The sequence below is a fragment of the Dermacentor variabilis genome, chromosome 5, assembly GCF_050947875.1.
Source record: "Dermacentor variabilis isolate Ectoservices chromosome 5, ASM5094787v1, whole genome shotgun sequence".
Lineage (NCBI taxonomy): Eukaryota > Metazoa > Arthropoda > Arachnida > Ixodida > Ixodidae > Dermacentor > Dermacentor variabilis.
The window spans coordinates 15,381,715-15,400,288 of NC_134572.1; the positions used below are offsets into that span (position 1 = coordinate 15,381,715).

At 44.7% G+C, this 18,574-nt stretch overlaps 1 protein-coding gene across 2 annotated transcripts in view; it reads right to left on the bottom strand.

Moving 5' to 3' along the window:
• Positions 1 to 516: 516 nt before the first annotated feature.
• Moca-cyp (nuclear cyclophilin protein Moca-cyp) overlaps positions 517 to 18,574 on the bottom strand; it is a 69,972-nt gene continuing 51,914 nt past the window's right edge. Inside the window, exons 15-18 of one of the 2 annotated variants that reach the window (XM_075691798.1) lie at positions 11,035 to 11,100; positions 10,551 to 10,889; positions 9,507 to 9,565; positions 517 to 4,335 (exon numbers count right to left, since the gene is read on the bottom strand). In XM_075691798.1, coding sequence (XP_075547913.1) covers positions 3,537 to 4,335; positions 9,507 to 9,565; positions 10,551 to 10,889; positions 11,035 to 11,100 — 1,263 coding nt within the window. In that variant the 3' untranslated portion in view covers positions 517 to 3,536. The remainder of the gene's footprint in view (positions 4,336 to 9,506; positions 9,566 to 10,550; positions 10,890 to 11,034; positions 11,101 to 18,574) is intronic. The other variant, XM_075691799.1, reaches the window with a different exon arrangement.

Sequence of the window (18,574 nt, forward strand, 5' to 3'; positions counted from 1 at the left end):
GTTAATCACTTTACTCACCATATAACCTCGCGCCCAACGCATATAAGCGCAGATGTCACATTGTTGTGTCCAGCAGCGCGAGCCGCGGCATGGCACCTGTGTGGAAGGCGACACTCCTGTTGCCGCCACAGGTGGAGTGCGAGGCAATTGAAGAGGGGAGTGCAGCCCTTCCAGTGTGTTCCACTACAGCATCTAAACCTCCAGATGTCACAATGCTCTCGCCCGACAGCATGTGCATCTCAAAGAGCTAGTTGGTGCTCGGCGGCAAATGCATCGCGCAACTCACAGTTGCGCGACTACATGCGCACTTAGCTTCACCACTAATGTACTGGCGTAGAAAGTTCGGCTGTGGTCCACCACACAAACAGGCAAAAGAACAAAAAAAGAAAGAAAACTACTTGCTTAAAAAAAAAAGCAGACCATGAAATGTTTGTAGACCAATCAGGAGATTCGAGGCGCCTTAAATAACCGCTTCTTTTGTTCCAGCCAAACCAGGATCGAGACAAGGTGCGGGGCAAGAGAAAAATGTGAACTCTTTTAATTGACATTGTGAATTCCACGAAACAAATGTCATGAAATATTGTACAGTGCGTGCAAATATGACAAAAGCACACGACAAAGATAGACACACACGAGACACATTGAGTGTCACAAGCGGACATGGTCTGGCTGTGAAAGGAAGAGGAGGAGGCGGGTTGTATAAGTCAATGTCAGTTTTGACTGTTTCAAGACTCCGCCGCAAAAGCAGCATTGTTTGAGTTTGTCTCACTTTTCATAACCCATCGCATAAAAAAAAAAGAAAAACACCATTTTGCTACACAAGCATGCAAATGTACGGTTGTCACTGCGGAATACCAAGGAACAATCTGCCAATGTGGCCTGTAGCCACAGATCCAGTGCTATCACCTGCGTGTCTATCACTAGACTGACTTATCTGTGCCCCTGCACCTTTGCATACTGCTGTTTCTAGGTAAATAGCTTTATAGAAAGCGAAACTGCCCAGAAATTGCACTGCTGCAAAAAAAAAAAAAAGAAAAAGGAAAGAAAAATCTACGGTGGTTGTAAATGTAGTTAGGAAACCCACAAACACTGCTAAACATTGTTGTGCCCGCACGGCAGAACACAGTACACTTATGACAACATTTCGGGGTCCTGCAGGCTGCTGTCATATCTGGCCATTCAGTCAACCGAGAAGTCATGTCCAGAATATAAGTCCTTTCAAGACTTGGATAGTGCCTCAGAGCTATAGAGGAGGTGGCCTATTCCGGGCAATTCACCACCATGCTTTTGGCTTAAGCAGGAATTTACAAGATCTTGCAGACAGTTGTTGGTGCACTGTGTGCCTTCTTATGTGTGTTGTATTCTCTTTCACACTTTAACCAGAGTAGCAGGGAAGGTAAGGAACCAGGCAAACATCTGCAATTTCTCATTTCCAATGCTGGCAAATTTCAGTGTTGTCTGTCCCTCTGATAAGAAAACATGGCTAAGTCGCAGGCAGTCAACTGCTCTCATTCTGTAGGTGCTTGAGTCAAGTTTTTACACCTGTGTTACCACTTTTCACAGCATACCTGCAAGAAATAAATGCTTCAAAGTGACATTCACTTTGACGCATAAAATTGCAAGGTCAGACGGTGTTCAATTGCAAAGAGAAAAACACCCAGCCAAGAGCCAGATATTTAAAATTATGTTAGCACAACTTTGTGAAAAGACAATGCTCGGTAGCAGATGACAGTTTCAGCGTCAAGACCTTATTCATTAAGTGCAGCTTTCCTGCAACACTATGAAGCCTTCATAATAGGTTTTTACTAGGTCTGCATTACAATAATAGTTTCCACTGTGAAAAAAAAAAAAGTTCCGGAGCAGCAGTATAAATTGAGGAAAGGCAGCCAGGACAAGAATGCGACCAATACTGCTTTTTATGATGTCCGCTATCACAAGCAACAAAATCTTTATACAGTAAGCTCGGACAAGGGTGTTGTGCAATGTTATAGCAGTGTGAGCACAGGGGCTTCTGGGCCTCAATATTATAAAACAAAATAAAGAAGCTTACTGTTAAAGTGAATGAATGCCTACAGCCAAGGTCCAAGCTACCGACTACAAACCAACCGAACTTGCAAGGAGGCACTAAACGACATATCCATACTTCTCCCAAACCTACAGAATATAGCATGGCACACACCGCTCAAACAAATTATCATGAATGTTGCCAGTGGTACCCACGCCAATGCATGCAATGACTAAATGACAAATGAAGTTTTTTTTTTAACCAAGCAGTTCCTTGCTGATCCTAACCTGATAACATTTATAATTCATTTTTTTCTTTACGAAGTTCACTGACTGTGCTTGCTTAAGAGTTTTCCTACCACTGCTCAATGACAATTTATAAGTAGCTTGTAGGGGCTATTAAGAACATCTGCACCTGACTGTTGTCATACGAGATCAAAATTTCTTATGTAAATGATGCTTTCTTGCTTGCACATGATTCAGCCCCATAGGGCCAGATTCAAAAAGAATCCTTGATATGAAAGGTTTTATTCCGTGGACATGTCCTCCTATCCAACATCAACGCAGCACATGGATGGATTGCATTGCCTTTGTGGAATCTACACGGTCTTTCTTAAATACAAGTCTTAGACAGTGAACTCGCATTCACTTAGAACCATATGAAGCCCTAAGTCCAGCAGATAAGCCGGCTCACAGGATGCCATTCCTGGGACGATCTGCTGTTCTATACTTCAAATGCAGGAATAGACACTCGCGACTCTCCACAGCTGCGTTTTTGGTCATTCGCCACCATGTCCGGATGGAAATAACAGGTGACCGACTAGGGCCGTGTCCCAAAGGTGTGCCCTGATGAACAGCCAAGTAATCGCTATGCATATTGACAAGCTGAAATCGATCACCCTTAGGTGAATTCAATTACAAGAATTCACACGCAGGCTGACATTCACCTAGATGGTGACTAAGCATTTCCTAAATACTCCAAAAAATTACAGACAATTCATGCTTGCTCGAGTAACATGACGCATATCTTACGGTTGTGGCAGGCCAGGAATGGGCGCTTGCTTACGCAAACTGATGATACGCCACAAAGAAGAAATCAAGACAAAAGGAAACCAGAAAATAACAGAACAGTGCAATGAGCAATCATTTTTCATTAACTGAAAAATGAATGACTTCCTTACTGCAGGCTGCCATATCACAAAGTCAAGGGCAGAGTGGAGAAACAGACTATATGCCATCTTCCCAAGCTTTTCTCTGAGGCCATGGCACTGTCCGACAGCCAGGAACCATTTTTGAAACATGCAAGCTACAACCTTCACTGTGCTCCAGCTGCTCCTCATTTCGGCTCCACAGGACTTGCACAAAACAGAGCTGTACATCACCAATCGCACAAGGCTGCCTTGGGCACGAGCGGTAAAGCAACGCCAGTGAAAAGTTGCATGCAGGGAAGCCAGCTTGCTGCATTAGGAAGAGGTCTCTTACAGCAAATTTTTTTCTTCTCACCCTATGATATCGACTGCAATAATAAAGCTTCAGTCGCTGCTGCTTGACCCACTGGAGCTCGACCTATGGCGCCTGCTCTTGCGACGACCTGGTGACCTCTTCCGGTGCCCTCGGTGATTACTGCCATGGCCGTCGCTGCTGGAACTTGAACTTGAACTTGACGACCTCGAGCTGGAGCTGGACGATCGCCTTCGGCGCCTCCGGCCCCTGCGGGAGCTTCCCCCACCACGTGAACCATCTGACGTTGAGGCACTCTTGCTGCGCCGTCGACTCCGGCCGCCCCTGGTTCGCCGCCTGCTACCGCTGCCACCACCATCGGATGATGAAGACGACGTCGATGATGAAGATGACGACCGTCGGCGCCGACGCTGTGACAATGATCGGTTCCGACCTCGCTTGCGGCTTCGTGAGCGAGAACGCGATGATAGCGAGTCGTCCTTTTCTCGCCGTAATGTCTCCCTCGCTGTCTTGGCAGTAGATCGGGAACTGCTGGTTGATGCCGCCGCCCCCTTCGTGGCTGTGACTGCTGGCTTGTTCGCTGGTTGTTCGGCCTTACTTGCACCTTCTTTGGCCTGGCTTGTGCGCCCAGGCTTGGTAGTTGCTGAGGATGACTTGGCTACCGATGGTCCCTTGTCTGCCAGTGGTGCTTTCTCTGGCTCTTTAGTGGATGCGGATGGTTTCAATGCCGATGATGACTGTGATGTAGCTTGGGATGAACGGTCTAACTGCTTCAATTCAGTGGGCTTTGATGTGGAGGGAGCACTCTGCCATCGGCTGCTGGTTGATGGTGGCACTGGCGTCACACCAGATGTGCTGGAAGAACCCCCACTGAAAGCAACAAAAAAAAATATGCACCGTTGATGTTGCAAGCACAGTTCATGCCGGAAGCAAAGTCAACCATTAGGTACTAATTTCTATGCAGATCAGGCTTAGGCAGCAACATATTAAAAAGTAAATTAATTAATTTACATCATCACATGCATATTTGCGGTAAACAAAACTAAAATATAAACAATAACCAGCTATAAATGATGTGCCCTCTTTAGGAAAGCTAAAGCATAAGCATCACAGCCCATTTGTTAATTTCCATATGAAAATCTCTCTAAGCAATCACAGATCGAATATAGAATGGAATCAAGAAAAAAAAGTCGTATACGAAATCAAATATCAGAAAACTTAAAAAAGGATTTGGAGGATGCTTAAACTTCGCCTTTAAGAGTGGAACACGAAAGCATTCAAAACCCTCTGACTGCTTTTCATGCTTCCCGGCAACTGCAGCTTAAGTAACCGTAACGTTTACCCGAAAACGCTGGCGGCTAACGCTATGCACGAAGGCAAGCTTTCTGGTAGAAACGCGGCCTCTTGCGTGGGTCATCTCCTGTTATTGCTTCGCACTTTTAATATTTCAGTCTGAGAAGAGCTAACATAAAAGATATGTGCCGTCGGTGTTTTCTTTCCATTAGATTTGTTTGTGGGCTGCTGTTTTCAAAATTCCGACGAATAACTTTGTAAAGAATGAAGTGCAAGGTACGAGCAACTTTGGTGGTAGAATGTGGTTGGGTATGCGTGGTTCGGAATCAGGTTCGAAATTATTTTTGCCAGGGCGACGTCCGACGCTGGGCGCCGATGCCGAATTTTATGCGGCACGGGGCCCTTAACACTTCCGCATTAAAACATTTATGCCTACAAATTTTGTGAAAAGAACACGATACTGCAGATGCTGAGGAGGCTACACACACTGGGCCTCTTTGATTTTCCACTTCTGGCTACCCGCACCTTCCGGGTACAGCACCTTCATTTTTCTCGGGTTGCTCCATCCCCCGTGCCACGCACTTCCGCTGGGCTTTCATATTACTCGGGCTGGACGGTTATGGCTACCCGCAGGCTGCCAGAACCAGCCAAGATAATTTCGGTCTGGCTAGTTCTCTGGCTAGCAGATGACTAAAAGAGGCGATGAGCACTCGGCACCATGTTTGTGGGGACTTGGTAGATTGCAACGCGGGCACTTGAGGACTTTACCTCGTTCAGCCAACTGGCTATGGTCATCTTCGGATTTCCTTACTTCGTGTTATCTTCTCAGGTTCTAACACACCGTTCTGCATTGTGAGGTGGTGAAATACAAGTGGTGGTGAATACCATTTGAAGCTCTTTTGTGTGTGTGTGTGTGTGTGTGTGTGTGTGTGTGTGTGTGTGCGCGCGTGCGTGTGTCGGGAAGGCTTTTTCCTAGCAGTGAACAGCGCGCCACGCTCTCATGCGTTGTAGATGCTCATTCATACACACTGCAGTGCATTTTCAGTTGATATTTCTCTGGTGGTGTACCATTTCACATATCTCGCGTATGCATGCGGCAATAGCTCCTTTTTCTGCAGTTAGCAAAGGTATTGCAGCTATAGCCTGTGTTCGTTCCGTCTTTGCTTGGGTAGCAGCTCGAAACTGATATGTGTTCGAACTGCAGGCTGTTGATGTTAGGAATGCAATGGTTGAATAATAGGCACACATACATTAGCTTGTTGCTCTCATAATCGTGACCAATATTGTTTTTCGTGTGAAACATTTAGCTGGTCACAGGCGGCATGCATTTCCATGCACTAGCCGCATCCCCAGCTCCTTAGGGTCATAAGAGAAGCACCATCGGCCAAAACAAACTTCTTAACTTGAAGCCCAAGCAGGTCAGCATGAAATTTTAAGCGTACCCCATATCCTGCCTTTTTATTATCAAGTGATCACACAATGCCAACTTATCAATGTCGCCGATGGGCGACACGATCGCTGCGAGCAGGCATCCTCGAGTGATCGTTTTGAAGGATACAATCACTTACGTGCAATTTCGAATCTTGGTATTGGACGCGTCGGAGGCCACCTGTTGTGCTGTGCAAAATGAGGTTGGCCCAATGCGCGTCCTGCGTTAAGTCGCATGAAATCTCGCGAAAGTGATTGTATCCCTGGATGCAACTGTATATTTTCAAGCTGGCAACGCATATAAATGGGCCGACTACACCGAGCGCGCGCCGACTTCACTGGCACTACCATGCTGGTAGCATGTTTAAATTTACTCGGCGGCCAAGTGCCCCGATGTTTGATTTCGGAAACTTCGAGCAGCTTCGGGTTGTCTTGGGATCCCAGCACACGTGACTTCCTATCAGGACCGGAACTAGCTGGGTGCCGTCTGGCTGCCAGAACTCCGAAAATCGAAGAGGCTGATTAGTAACAAGAACGTTGCTAACTATCAGTAACTCAAGTACCTAGAAATCAAGATGTATAGTGTGCTCTATTCTTACTAAAGGAAACACCAAATTAGTGTGCCAGCACTGACAACAATTCGGTTGTTGTCAGTGCTGGCACACAAAGGCCCGAAAGATACAAGGGTTAAAAAAGTGAGAGCCATTTGCTTATGTTTAAATATTTACATGTCAGAATAAAGTTTTATTTGTGCAACACCATTTGTTAATTCTTCATGAAGGTAATGAAGTTAGTGTTTAGGCCCAGTAGTCGCCTGCTTGTCAGGCAATGTAGACAACGTCTGCAAAAATCGTTTCCCCCCCCTGTTGTGAAGTGCGAGCTGTAATTAGATGATTTTTGCATGCAAAAGGATCATCAGTTTAGCAAATTCATGGGCAGTTGTGCTCAGTTTATGGACCTACAGTGATGAGCAAAGGAAAGGTCAGAGAATGGTATCGAGACTTCGAAAATGGCTGCACAAACGTGCACGATGAAGAGTGGAGTGGCAGGCCCAGCATCCAGAACAATGAAACTGTTCAACAAAAAGACCCGAAATTGCAATTAGATCGACCACTGACAGTTAGTGGTCTGGCTGATTAATTTTCTCTTGTTGGATACACTACAATTTACATGACTGTACCTGAAAAGCTAGGATATCACAGGGTGTGTGCAAGGTGGATCCCAAGTATGCTTACCAGCGAACTAAAACAGCAAAGAATGTCAAGTGGACGAGTGTCTTTGGACCGCTACCAACACGACAGAGATGAGTAGTTTTCGCACATTGTTACAGGCGACTAGACTTGGATATCCTACGCCACTCTGGAAGCAAAACAACGATCAATGCAGTGGTGCCACTCCTCTTCCCCAAACCTGTAAAAATTCAAGCAATCTCCTTACTCGGGTCGGAAAATGATGGCTATTGTTTCCTGGGACGAAAAAGGCATCTTTTTGTTTGATTTCATGGAATGTGGGACTACGGTTACACCTGACGTATACTAAGAAACACTCACCAAACTGAGATGTATGATCAAAAATAGACAGCACAAGAAACTGTCATCTGGAATTGTCCTCCTCCATGACAATGTGCATGCTCACACTGCTGCCTTAACCAAGGAGAAGATTCAAGAGTTTGGTTGGCAACCTTTTTTTCACCCACCCTGCAGACCCGACCTTGTACCAAGTGATTATTTCCTCTTCTTGCACTTGAAACAGTGGCTTAGGGGCCAATGGTTTGAAGACGAGAAACTCAAGACTACCGCGGTCAACTGGTTCAATTCCCAGGCGGCAAACTTCTATACAGAGGGATAACTGGCGCAGTGGTATGAAAAATGCTTAGGAGTTAATGGTGATTATGTAGAAAAGTGAAGTAGGTTTGTACTAAACTAAACCTGTCAGTAAAACTTTTACTAAAGAATATATACTTTTTTTCGAGCCAAACGACCCTTACTTTTTGAATAACTATCATATTCTTTATATTAATAAAATGTGCCTGTGGAACAGAATCTAGCGCTTTCTTTGCTTCTGAAGCTGAAGAAATAGCAAAGCTATCCTAAATACCAAAGGGGGTGGTCCCGAACTTTGGTCACCAACACCAAGCAAAGCAGTTCTGATTAGGGCTGGCAGGCTAGACAGTGTGGCCAATGGTGTGGCCATGAGGAAAATTTACTGCTGGCTGATGCGATAAAAGGCTGTAAACCTTTGTGGAACGCTTGTCAGTCATATGTTTCTACATATGGTTCATCAGTGATCGGTCACGAGACCATGCATACAGGTTAGGTTGACAGCCGTTGAAGCGGGGTTCAGGTCTGCGGTTGACCAGCCAGCAAGTACCACGAGCATGGGTGCAAAGTTCATCTATGTGCTCACACATGGGCGGAAAGCTTCGAACTACACGAATCTGTGTGCCTGAACAGCCTGAACAGTGAACGCATGTATTCAATACAATTAGTGTGCCTCCCGGTGGCTAATCAGCCCGATCTTCACACAGGCTCCTGTGCTTTCCACATGCACTGCTTTTGTTGTTCCCTCTGCTTGCATTAAGTCAATCATTTCGATCATTCCCATCGATGCTGCTAAATCTTTTACCAGCAGAGATCGCGCTCTGTGGGAATGCTGTACGAGTCGAGGCACCAACCACAGTCGGGTCATTCACCGAATGCAGCAAAACCTCGCTCATATGTTTTGGAAAAAAATGCGAGAAAAAGCATACTAACCAGGAAAACGTACGATCTGGAATAACTAAAAAATATTGACAGACTCGACTATTGTAGCCATGTATGTAATGCGAAGCGTCGTGAGAATCGTTGCAGCTCGAGACGCATTTCATTGTTTTCCTATTGCGCGGTGTTTTAAGAGGGCAACGGGAAACCGAAACTAAATCGAGCCGGTGGGCGACACCAGCTGCCACCAAAGCGAAACATGATGCTCACATTTGTTACTAATTGGTAACAAATGAGTGCAACTCTGTTGGGCCATTTTTTGTGTTCTCAATTGCAAACACTGGTGCCAGGAAAACATACATAACGGGATCGTATCAACGAGTTTCTACTGTATACCAAATATTAGAGACATCAAATACTAGATATTCTATTCGCATTAAAATCATTCGAATGTTCCCTAATCACTTCAAAATCAAATATTTGAGTATTCACACATTACACTTATAATGTGAGCATGGTCTTACAATTTTATTTAAATCTTGCCTGTGCTTCAAAATTAATTTTCTTGCACCATGTCCCCTGTTACACTTGGTAAGTGACAGCACAGGCAATGCTACTCACCTGCTCCACTTGACTTGTGACAGTGGCAAGGAGCTGGCAGTGTTCAGGCCAGATGATATCTGGAAATAAAAGCAGTTATACTAAAGAAGAGCGGCAGATTGGGCGAGTTGGTGGATTTCCATAATGTCTAAAAATAGCGCTAAAAACTCACTCCAGACAACAGAAAGGAGGAAGGAACACACGCAGCACCATGTGTGTCCCATCCTCCTTTCTGTTGTCTGGTGCAAGTCTTCAGCGCTGTTTTTAAACATTAAAGTTATAATAGCAGGCAAAAACGAAAACAAGTAATTGCTCCCATTACAAACAAAAAGTGTATAATCACTTTATTCAATCTCATTCTGTGTGACTCGAAACCACTGGAAATGAAAAATTTCTCCATGTATCACAATTGAGCTCGCTTTCTGCAAAAATCCCGAAATGCAATTGACGCTTTACAATTTTTGTAAATGCAGGTACAAGGTAAGATTACAGATGTATATTCAAGTTATATCATTGCTCGGACAGCCCAGCTTCACTGTTAAATTATTGTGCTCTCAACAAGTACTAAACAAGCACTACACAAACAAAAAGCTAGAGACTGTAATGATTCTGATCCTTTTGAACTGTATTTATACCCAGCACTACCTTTCTAGACACTGTTCCCTTCAATCACAGAGTAAGGTCTCAAATCTACATCATATATGATGCGAATCTTCACTACAGTCAATCAGGATCCTCAGCTATACCACATCAAAACTCTTTGCTTTATACAAGTATATATAAAATGACTTTTGTGGCGCTTGATTTTACTCATACTGGACATATTCCATTGTGGTATGAAGATTTCACTTGACAAGTATTATGTGTTCACTTGCACAAAGCGGCAACAAAACTAATAAAACTGCATGATTAGTAGTTTGATACTGTTTTATATCCTCTGTTACATTGTGCCATCCCTGACCCAAAGCGTGATGAACATTTGACTCACAACTGCTGTTTACAGTCAAATACTAGTTATCGACCCCAAGCTCACAAATTTAGCGGTATTATGGACAAATTCCTCACCTCATCTGGCTCCACACCTGGTGGAAGTGGTTCTGTCGGATCGAGCAGCTGTGCCAGTGGAAGCCTAGAGCGAAGAACTGCAGAGGCCACCTCTTCGACTGCTGCTTCCGTGGAACCTCGAGTTGGTGGTGGATTCTCTTCAAACTTGCGCGAAGGGCGTGACATCACCGTAGACCCCTGCTGCGTTGAAGAGGATGAGGCTGCTCCCTTCTCGGAAGATGACCGAAGCGCTGTCTGCCGGCCTGTTGTGGCAGAGGCTGCTACACCGCCACCCGATTTCTCAGCACGATGGTTTGTCTCTGTTGATCCCTTTGAGGCTGGCTTCAAAGAAGATGACACCTTTTGAACAAAAAGCAAAAGTGACATAGGGTTGGTTGCAACAAATGTCTTTTATCTTGCACCTTCGTGTTAAACCTCAGAGTGTACATGCAGCTTTTGAACAATACCCCAGCACACACACAAGAAGTCTTTAGAAGCGTCTCACGTGAGGTCTTGTAGGTCTAGAGCTCTGCGTAGAATGCGAGAGGTGCGACCTTTGTTGCTTGTCTTTCTGGAAACAAAAGCTCACTGTAAGCTTCTTGTTCACAAGAACATCCCAGATAAACCCATTAACAGAGCTGATTCTTTGTGGAAAGCAGTGTAAAGCAACACAAAATACAATGTCATAAACACAGTGCACATGACAAATTGAACACATTATAAACACCTCACTAAGCAGTAAACAATATGTAAGAATGCCTCAGCAAACACAAGATGGTGGTTATCTGCATATAAGACTGCTGTTTCAGCAGCCCAAGGTTTTGTAGTTGTTATCTAAGTGCATCTGCAAGAATTGTAACCTGGACCTCAGCCATGTCATGCTGAGTGCGCCGGTTTGGTTCGGGTCACCAAAGCTAAGCAGCACTTTGCTCAATCAGCAGTTGGGAGAGACACATGTGAGCACAGTGATGAAAGCTCCTACTCTGAAATGAAATATACTTCAGATGTCAACCTCGAGAAAGGCAGTTTGTAGGAGATGTGCCTTTCCCACCACCCTTATCAGCAAGTTTTACTTCAGGAGCTGCTATATAAATTCATGAAAACGAAAAAGCTTTGCTTTGCAGTGTAGTAATCTTGATTAGCTTTGTAGCATACAAGAGAAGTGAGGTTCTGCAGACTGTCAGAAGCACATCCTTAATCATTTTTATACCCCTTTGGGTGCTTTTGACAGTGCAAAATAGCCAGCAGATAATTTTTTTAAATGTGCACAATTTTATCACACAGTTTACATTCAAAATGTGACTTGCTGTAGTTTCAAAATGATTGTTAATGGCTTTCATGTAGCATAGTCTCTAGAGTGGCTACTACACTGCTTAGCTGGATCAATGCAAATGGGCAGCCGTTGTTGCTTCTGAGCATGTGGCAGCAGCAGGTGCCCAAGTGACCGAAATCTACACAATCCATTGGTGGGTGCGATGCTAATATTGTTATCGTCAGGATAAAAAAAAAAAAGAGTCACTGGGACAAGAGGAGGAGAAATGACTAGTCTGTGGCAGGAGCCTGATGGCTGGAGCTTTGAGGCCCCACCTATGCAGACCATGAATATGGGGGACGCTGTGCACCTTAGACTTAATTTAATTATGGGGTTTTGCGTGCCAAAACCACTTTCTTATTATGAGGCACGTTGTAGTGGAGGACTCCGAAAATTTCGACCACCTAGGGTTCTTTAACGTGCACCTAAGTCTAAGTACACGGGTGTTTTCGCATTTCGCCCCCATCGAAATGCGGCCGCCATGGCTGGGATTCGATCCCGCGACCTCGTGCTCAGCAGCCCAACACCATAGCCACTGAGCAACCACGGCGGGTACCTTAGACTTGCGAACAAGTGCCAATCCTGGCTGACACTAATGTGGTCGCGATCCTTCTTCATGCAGACAATGCTGCATATAGAATACTTGAACCATGCTTTCGTTGTGCTCATCAAGATGAAAGAAACCTGCAATTACGTGTCCCGCTGACCAACTAGAAAATGCAACATATGCAAAGCAGCCATAATTATCCATTTCAGCTGGAGTTAATGCAAGAACAGTCTGTGGACCTGCCAAACTTAACAGCTAAAAAAATAATAATAATAATCAAGAAATTGTCTGAAGCCAAAAGATACTAAAATATGGTGAAAGATACTAAAATTGCTTTATTACTCAGAATGTTGACTGTTTATTTTTTGAATTTCGAGGGTTTGTTCTGTAAGAACACTGTTAACAGCAAGGCACTCTTCTATAGTGGCAGCAAGAGCAGTATGTGCCACTGACAAACAAAAATGTTCACAAAGTTTATTCATGAAACATTCATGTAATGGCTGCAGAAAATTCAGTTTCATTTATAAGCTGGTTCAATAAGTTTGAGGGCCACTGTGGGTATGTCTGAATAATCCAGCAGTGGTCTCTGTATGTGTTTTATGCATGCTTTTACTCATGTTTTCATTTTTTCTTTCGCGCTGTTAACATACCTATTAGAGCAATGAACCAACTATCTCAGTCAGACTAAAGTTTTGACCAAGAAATCAGGCTAACAAATTTGTCATGAATGTGTTCTGTATTCTTTTGTAACCACTTTTACCCTAAACTAGGAAGCAAATTAAATATGTTTAAATTACTAATGTAAAGGAGCTCTTATCATTAGGACACTAAAAAAACTGAACATTTAACAATAAAATTGTAAACGTTGGCAGGTATAAGCCTAGTACTTTGCCAAATCACTAGGCTTGGCAGCCGCTGCAACCCTCTCATTTGTTTTCGCTCGGCACAAGATGTGTGACTATCCACCGTGAAGTACATTGAATTGAAGGTGTGTGTACCGGAGCACTGCAGAGTGGACATTGCCAGCGACGCATTTAGCAGGTTCATTGTTTCCCAATGCCACGGAGCAATTAAGGTTGAGGAGGAACCAATCTTGAATTCAGCAGCACCCTCTATGGTAACTTGGCAGGAAGTTTGTCACATGTCTCAAGGAAAGCTTCCAAAGAGCCAGGCATGTTGAAGGCCTTTGAGCAGCTGCAAGGCCTTGGCCAGGCATGCAGATGACTTGTCAGAATGGTGTGAAACTAATCAAGTGCACCAGTGAGTGGGATGCTGTGATGAGGCACAGTACTGCATCAGAATTAAATCTGAAGACACAGAATCCATCACAGAGACGATGTGGAGTTTCATACTAGTATTCCTATCGCCTAGATAAGGATAACGTCATGGGAATGAGAAAAGGCCGAAGAAAAATACCTCAGCTGTAGCTGGGGCGACTCCACAACACACAAAAGGGAGTCCAAGAGAAAGCTTTCCATATTAACGGCAGTACCATAACACATACCATCACAGGTGAGGTGCAAATATAAATAAGTTCTCAAAGGTATGTTTGAACTAATGAGCCTTTATTTTAGCTCCGATCACCATCTCAGTAGTCACCAGCAAGTGTGTTTTTCAGAGGTCAAGTTGTCCTCTGGCACAGGCATCAACTTCACCACACTCGATGCAAGGCCCCATGTTGGTATGACATGTCTGCACAAGTGCTATTGGATGAAAAAAGTTGTTTTAAACATCTAGGAGTGAGGGAGACAGTCAGCATATGCATGAATGGTTGGAAGCCACTGCAATGGGAAGCAAGACAATGCATGTGACCAGAAGAATGCAGTAAGCACGAAACTGTGTGTGCTGCACGTACACACACATGCTCCTTAGCACTGTGCAGCAGCACAGAGAGGCGCCACTTCCCATGAGCATCTTGAAATCATTTGCAAGTCCAGGAAGAAAACACAAAGGCAAAAAACAAGAGATGTCAAGATGCAAGTTATGTGAGGATGCCAATACTTTAATTGGGCCTTACAATACCTTTCATAAGAAGTGTGGAATGTGTCTGGCATTAAGAGGGCCATGAACAGGGGCTTTTGCACATGAAGACTCAATCCCAGGATGCATACGATCATAGTGAAAGCAATTAAATTAAATTATGTGGTTTTATGTGCCAAAACCACAATCTGATTATGAGGCACGCCGCAGTGGGGAGCTCCGGAAATTTGGACCACAGGGGTCTGTGCCTTCTGTGGACTGAAATAAAGTTCTTTCACTCACTCACTCACATGGGGTTCTTTAACGTGCACCTAAATCTAAGTACATGGGTGTTTTGCAATTTTGCCCCCCATCGAAATGCAGCCACCGTGGTCAGGATTCGATCCACACCCTCGTGCTTAGCAGACCGACACATAATCACCACAGTTGGAACAGCACACATGAGATGTGTGCATTTTTAGCTACACAGGCTATTTATCATGCCGCAGGATTTTTCAGGATCTTTCCCAATTTTTTCAACCCTTGTTAGCACCATAAAAGATAGAGGCAGCTATGGTCAGCAAGTAGTGTGAACGGTACTGTTGGCTAGGCACTCGTGTGTTGCTGTTAGTAGATCTCCGCTCTGCTGAGATTTACAATGTCAATACATTTTAGGCCCTGTATATCTGGCACGCATAGCTCCAATACAACAATGAAAAAGCTTAACAGCCATCTAGCTAATGCAAGTAACCTGAGGAATGCCACCATTTTCACTTCCATGCTGCGTAAGACAGTCATAGAATACACCTTAATGAAATAGCCATATCCACCTATAACAATAATGAAGTGCCAAGAAAATCCCATTGTTATAACCGATAATTGTTATAACCGGGTTGCATTAAAAAAGTAGAGGGGACTAACATCGAAACATCGTCATTAGACAGGAAGAAGTACAGTTGTTAGAGAGCACTCCTTCTTGTGTTGCTCCTTTTCTTTGTCCATGTTTGTTTTGCACATAAAGTCTTTCTAAAAAATGAATCTGTTCCAACTAGGCCAACTCGGAGTTATGATTCACTTATAACATTAGCGGTTTTAACAATACTTGAATGTAACAGTGAGCCCGTGTTGCACTGTGAACTTTTGCATGTGTTCTATGATAAAATATACCGCATACTACAATGTTCCCATGCCATGTTATTGCTTATAACAAGTAAATCTGGCTGCAGAGTGCCTGTGCGGTGAAGAAGAGTAATGCAAAATTCAGTAAAAGAAAAAAAAAAAGAAAGCGCCAGCTGCGTCACCATGCCCGCCTTTGTGCTATGCACCCTACATGGCATTCCTTTATCCCTCCTCTTCAGTCTCCTTTTAACCTCGCCGACGCTGGCAATGTTGCGCTTGGTGGAAGGGAGAAGGATGAAAGGGAGACGGAAGAGGGGCGCGGGAAAGCCTGTGATGTTATGCTGCTAGAAGGCATGCCATGCAGGGCACAAGGCAAAAAGGTAGGAAGAAGCAAAGCGGCTCACATTCGCTTTCTTTTTTTTCTTTCCTCTTTTCAAGGATCTTGTGCTTTTTTTTTCCTTCCGGCACACACCCAGAAGCCAAATTTAATTGTTATAACCATAGGCGCCGACTGCAGGGAGGCTCCGGGGCCCGAGCCCCCTCCAAAGTTCCCTGGGGGGGGTCGCCCCTCCCCCCCAGCAATGCCAAATCCTACACCATCCCTAACGTGTCTTGGACAGTTTTGTCACCCCCATCATTTGAGGTTTCTTTTGACTTGCCTCAATCTTTTCACTTAACATTTTATTGTGGCTAATAGCTTACTGCAACATTGTTGGCGCGCGCGCATGGATTTTAATTCATACTTTGCTTTATTTCTGAAAATCCTGACAATAGCAGGACAAGCGCATTAGAAGCACTAGCAGCGGCTGCCTCATTCATATTTTCTCATTGAACATGCATTGTTTTAACTTTCCACTGTAAACACCATGCACATATACAGTATATGTAAATATACACATAGGACAAAGTTTATTATATTTTTTTAAAGACAAGCAGGTAGCCAATTAAAAATTATTTCTAAAGGTATGGATAGTCCATGCTTAGAGAATGAATATATTGCTGTATGTTCACCTCGTTTCAAATTTTGACCCTAAAAAAAACCTGCAGGCTTCAGTGATCCCTCTGGCAGAGTCTTTTAACAACGGAGTGTGGAATGCACGTGAATGATGTGTGTCTCAGTATTGCTTCTCTTTCCATTAAGCAATGCTAATGACTAATGAAAAAAAAAACCTCTTCTGATAATTTACGTTTATTAGCAATGGAAACATCGTCACTTGCAAGCAGATGTCATATATATACAGGATATACCAGTTAACTATCATGCACTTAAACTAAAAAAAAAGAGCAATTGCATTACTCGAAGAAAACCTAGTGCATATTGTTTCCAGTACAGTAGAGTAGGTGCCAGTAATTTTTTCATTACTGAGATTTATTTAGGCAATTGTAATTAATTTTCTAACTCAAGACGTATCTTAATTATCGAAGTGTCAGTGAGGCATATGTAGGCAGAGCCGAGGGACATCTAATTGCATTATATTCAGTGACATACTAATTACGTACTAATTTTTTCCAACGATAGATAAACCCCACAAAATATTAACAATACTATGCGACTGTGCTCCCACTTGCATCATAAAGCAGCGCCCTCGAACAAGCTCCCTCTGAGTTAGCCAGAAGAAAACAAAGAAAATAAAGAAAAACATTGTGATCGAGCCAGTGCCTTATCTGCCGCCCCTCGGTCGAAGTAACACGTTGCATCTGGTGTTACTTGGAAACAAGCTGTGATAGCGGTTGTCTTAGCGTAGATAAAGTGGATGGATGTTTTGTTTTTTCTGACAGAATACCTAACACCACAAAAGCAAATTTACAACATCAGTGCAAATGTTTAAAGGTGTGTTTTGTTTCGTCCCAGTCGTCATTTTGTTCTCTAATGAGCAGAAGGTAAAAAATTGGCAGTGGCTTAGCTCGGCTATACCAGGATATACATAGCAAAAGCTAAGGCACAGCATGGTTAGCCTTGGTTAACTTTGATTGCAAGTCCAGGTTAGTCTGGTTGTCTAGCTATGTTGCGGTGTTTAGCCAGTCATTCGACACGCTGTTCGTTTGTTTCCTGGGCGATTCGTTTTCTCTTCATCTCGTTCCGATGTAGATTCCAGGCTTCTTCCTGCTTATCAGAATTGTCGCCGTCCATACTGCTGCCTCAACTGTGGTTGTGGCGCACGCGAGCTCTCCTTTTCTATCCCCCGACATGTTATCAGGCATACGACGCAGCTGGCGAAGCGAGTGGAGGTGAGTGCAACGACAAGGAATGCTGTGTGATGTCATACCAAACGGCGACTGCGGAAAGGCGCAGCGCTGCGCAGCAGAAGACCTGTGGCTCAGTGCTACTAGTGGCGCATGCGCAGTAGTGACTAGGGAGCGAGAGAGAGAGAAACATGCGATGCAGCTGGCGAAGCGAGCGGAGGTGAGTGCAACGACAAGGAATGCTGTGTGATGTCATACCAAACGGCGACTGCGGAAAGGCGCAGCGCTGCGCAGCAGAAGACCTGTGGCTCAGTGCTACTAGTGGCGCATGCGCAGTAGTGACTAGGGAGCGAGAGAGAGAGAAACATGCGATGCAGCTGGCGAAGCGAGCGGAGGCGAACGCAATGACAAGGAACGTGGTGTGACGTCATACCAAACGGCGACTGCGGAAAGACGCGGCGCTGCACAGCGGCGGAAGACCTGTGGCTCAGTGCTACTAGTGGCGCATGCGCAGTAGTGACTAGGGAGCGATAGAGAAACATGAGACGCAGCTGGCGAAGTGAGCGGAGATGAACGCAACGACGAGGAACGCGGTGTGACGTCATACCAAACAGCGACTGCGGAAAGGCGCGGCGCTGCGCAGCGGCGGAAGACCTGAGGATCCGTGCTACTAGTGGCGCATGCACAGTAGTGACTAGGGAGCGAGAGAGAAACATGCGACGCAGCTGGCGAAGCGAGTGGAGGCGAGCGCAACGACGAGGAACGTGGTGTGACGTCGTACCAAACGTGACTGTGGAAAGGCGCGGCACTGCACAGCGGCGGAAGACCTGTGGCTCAGTGCTACTAGTGGCACATGCGCAGTAGTGACTAGGGAGCGAGATAGAAACATGCAACACAGCTGGCGAAGTGAGTGGAGGCGAGCGC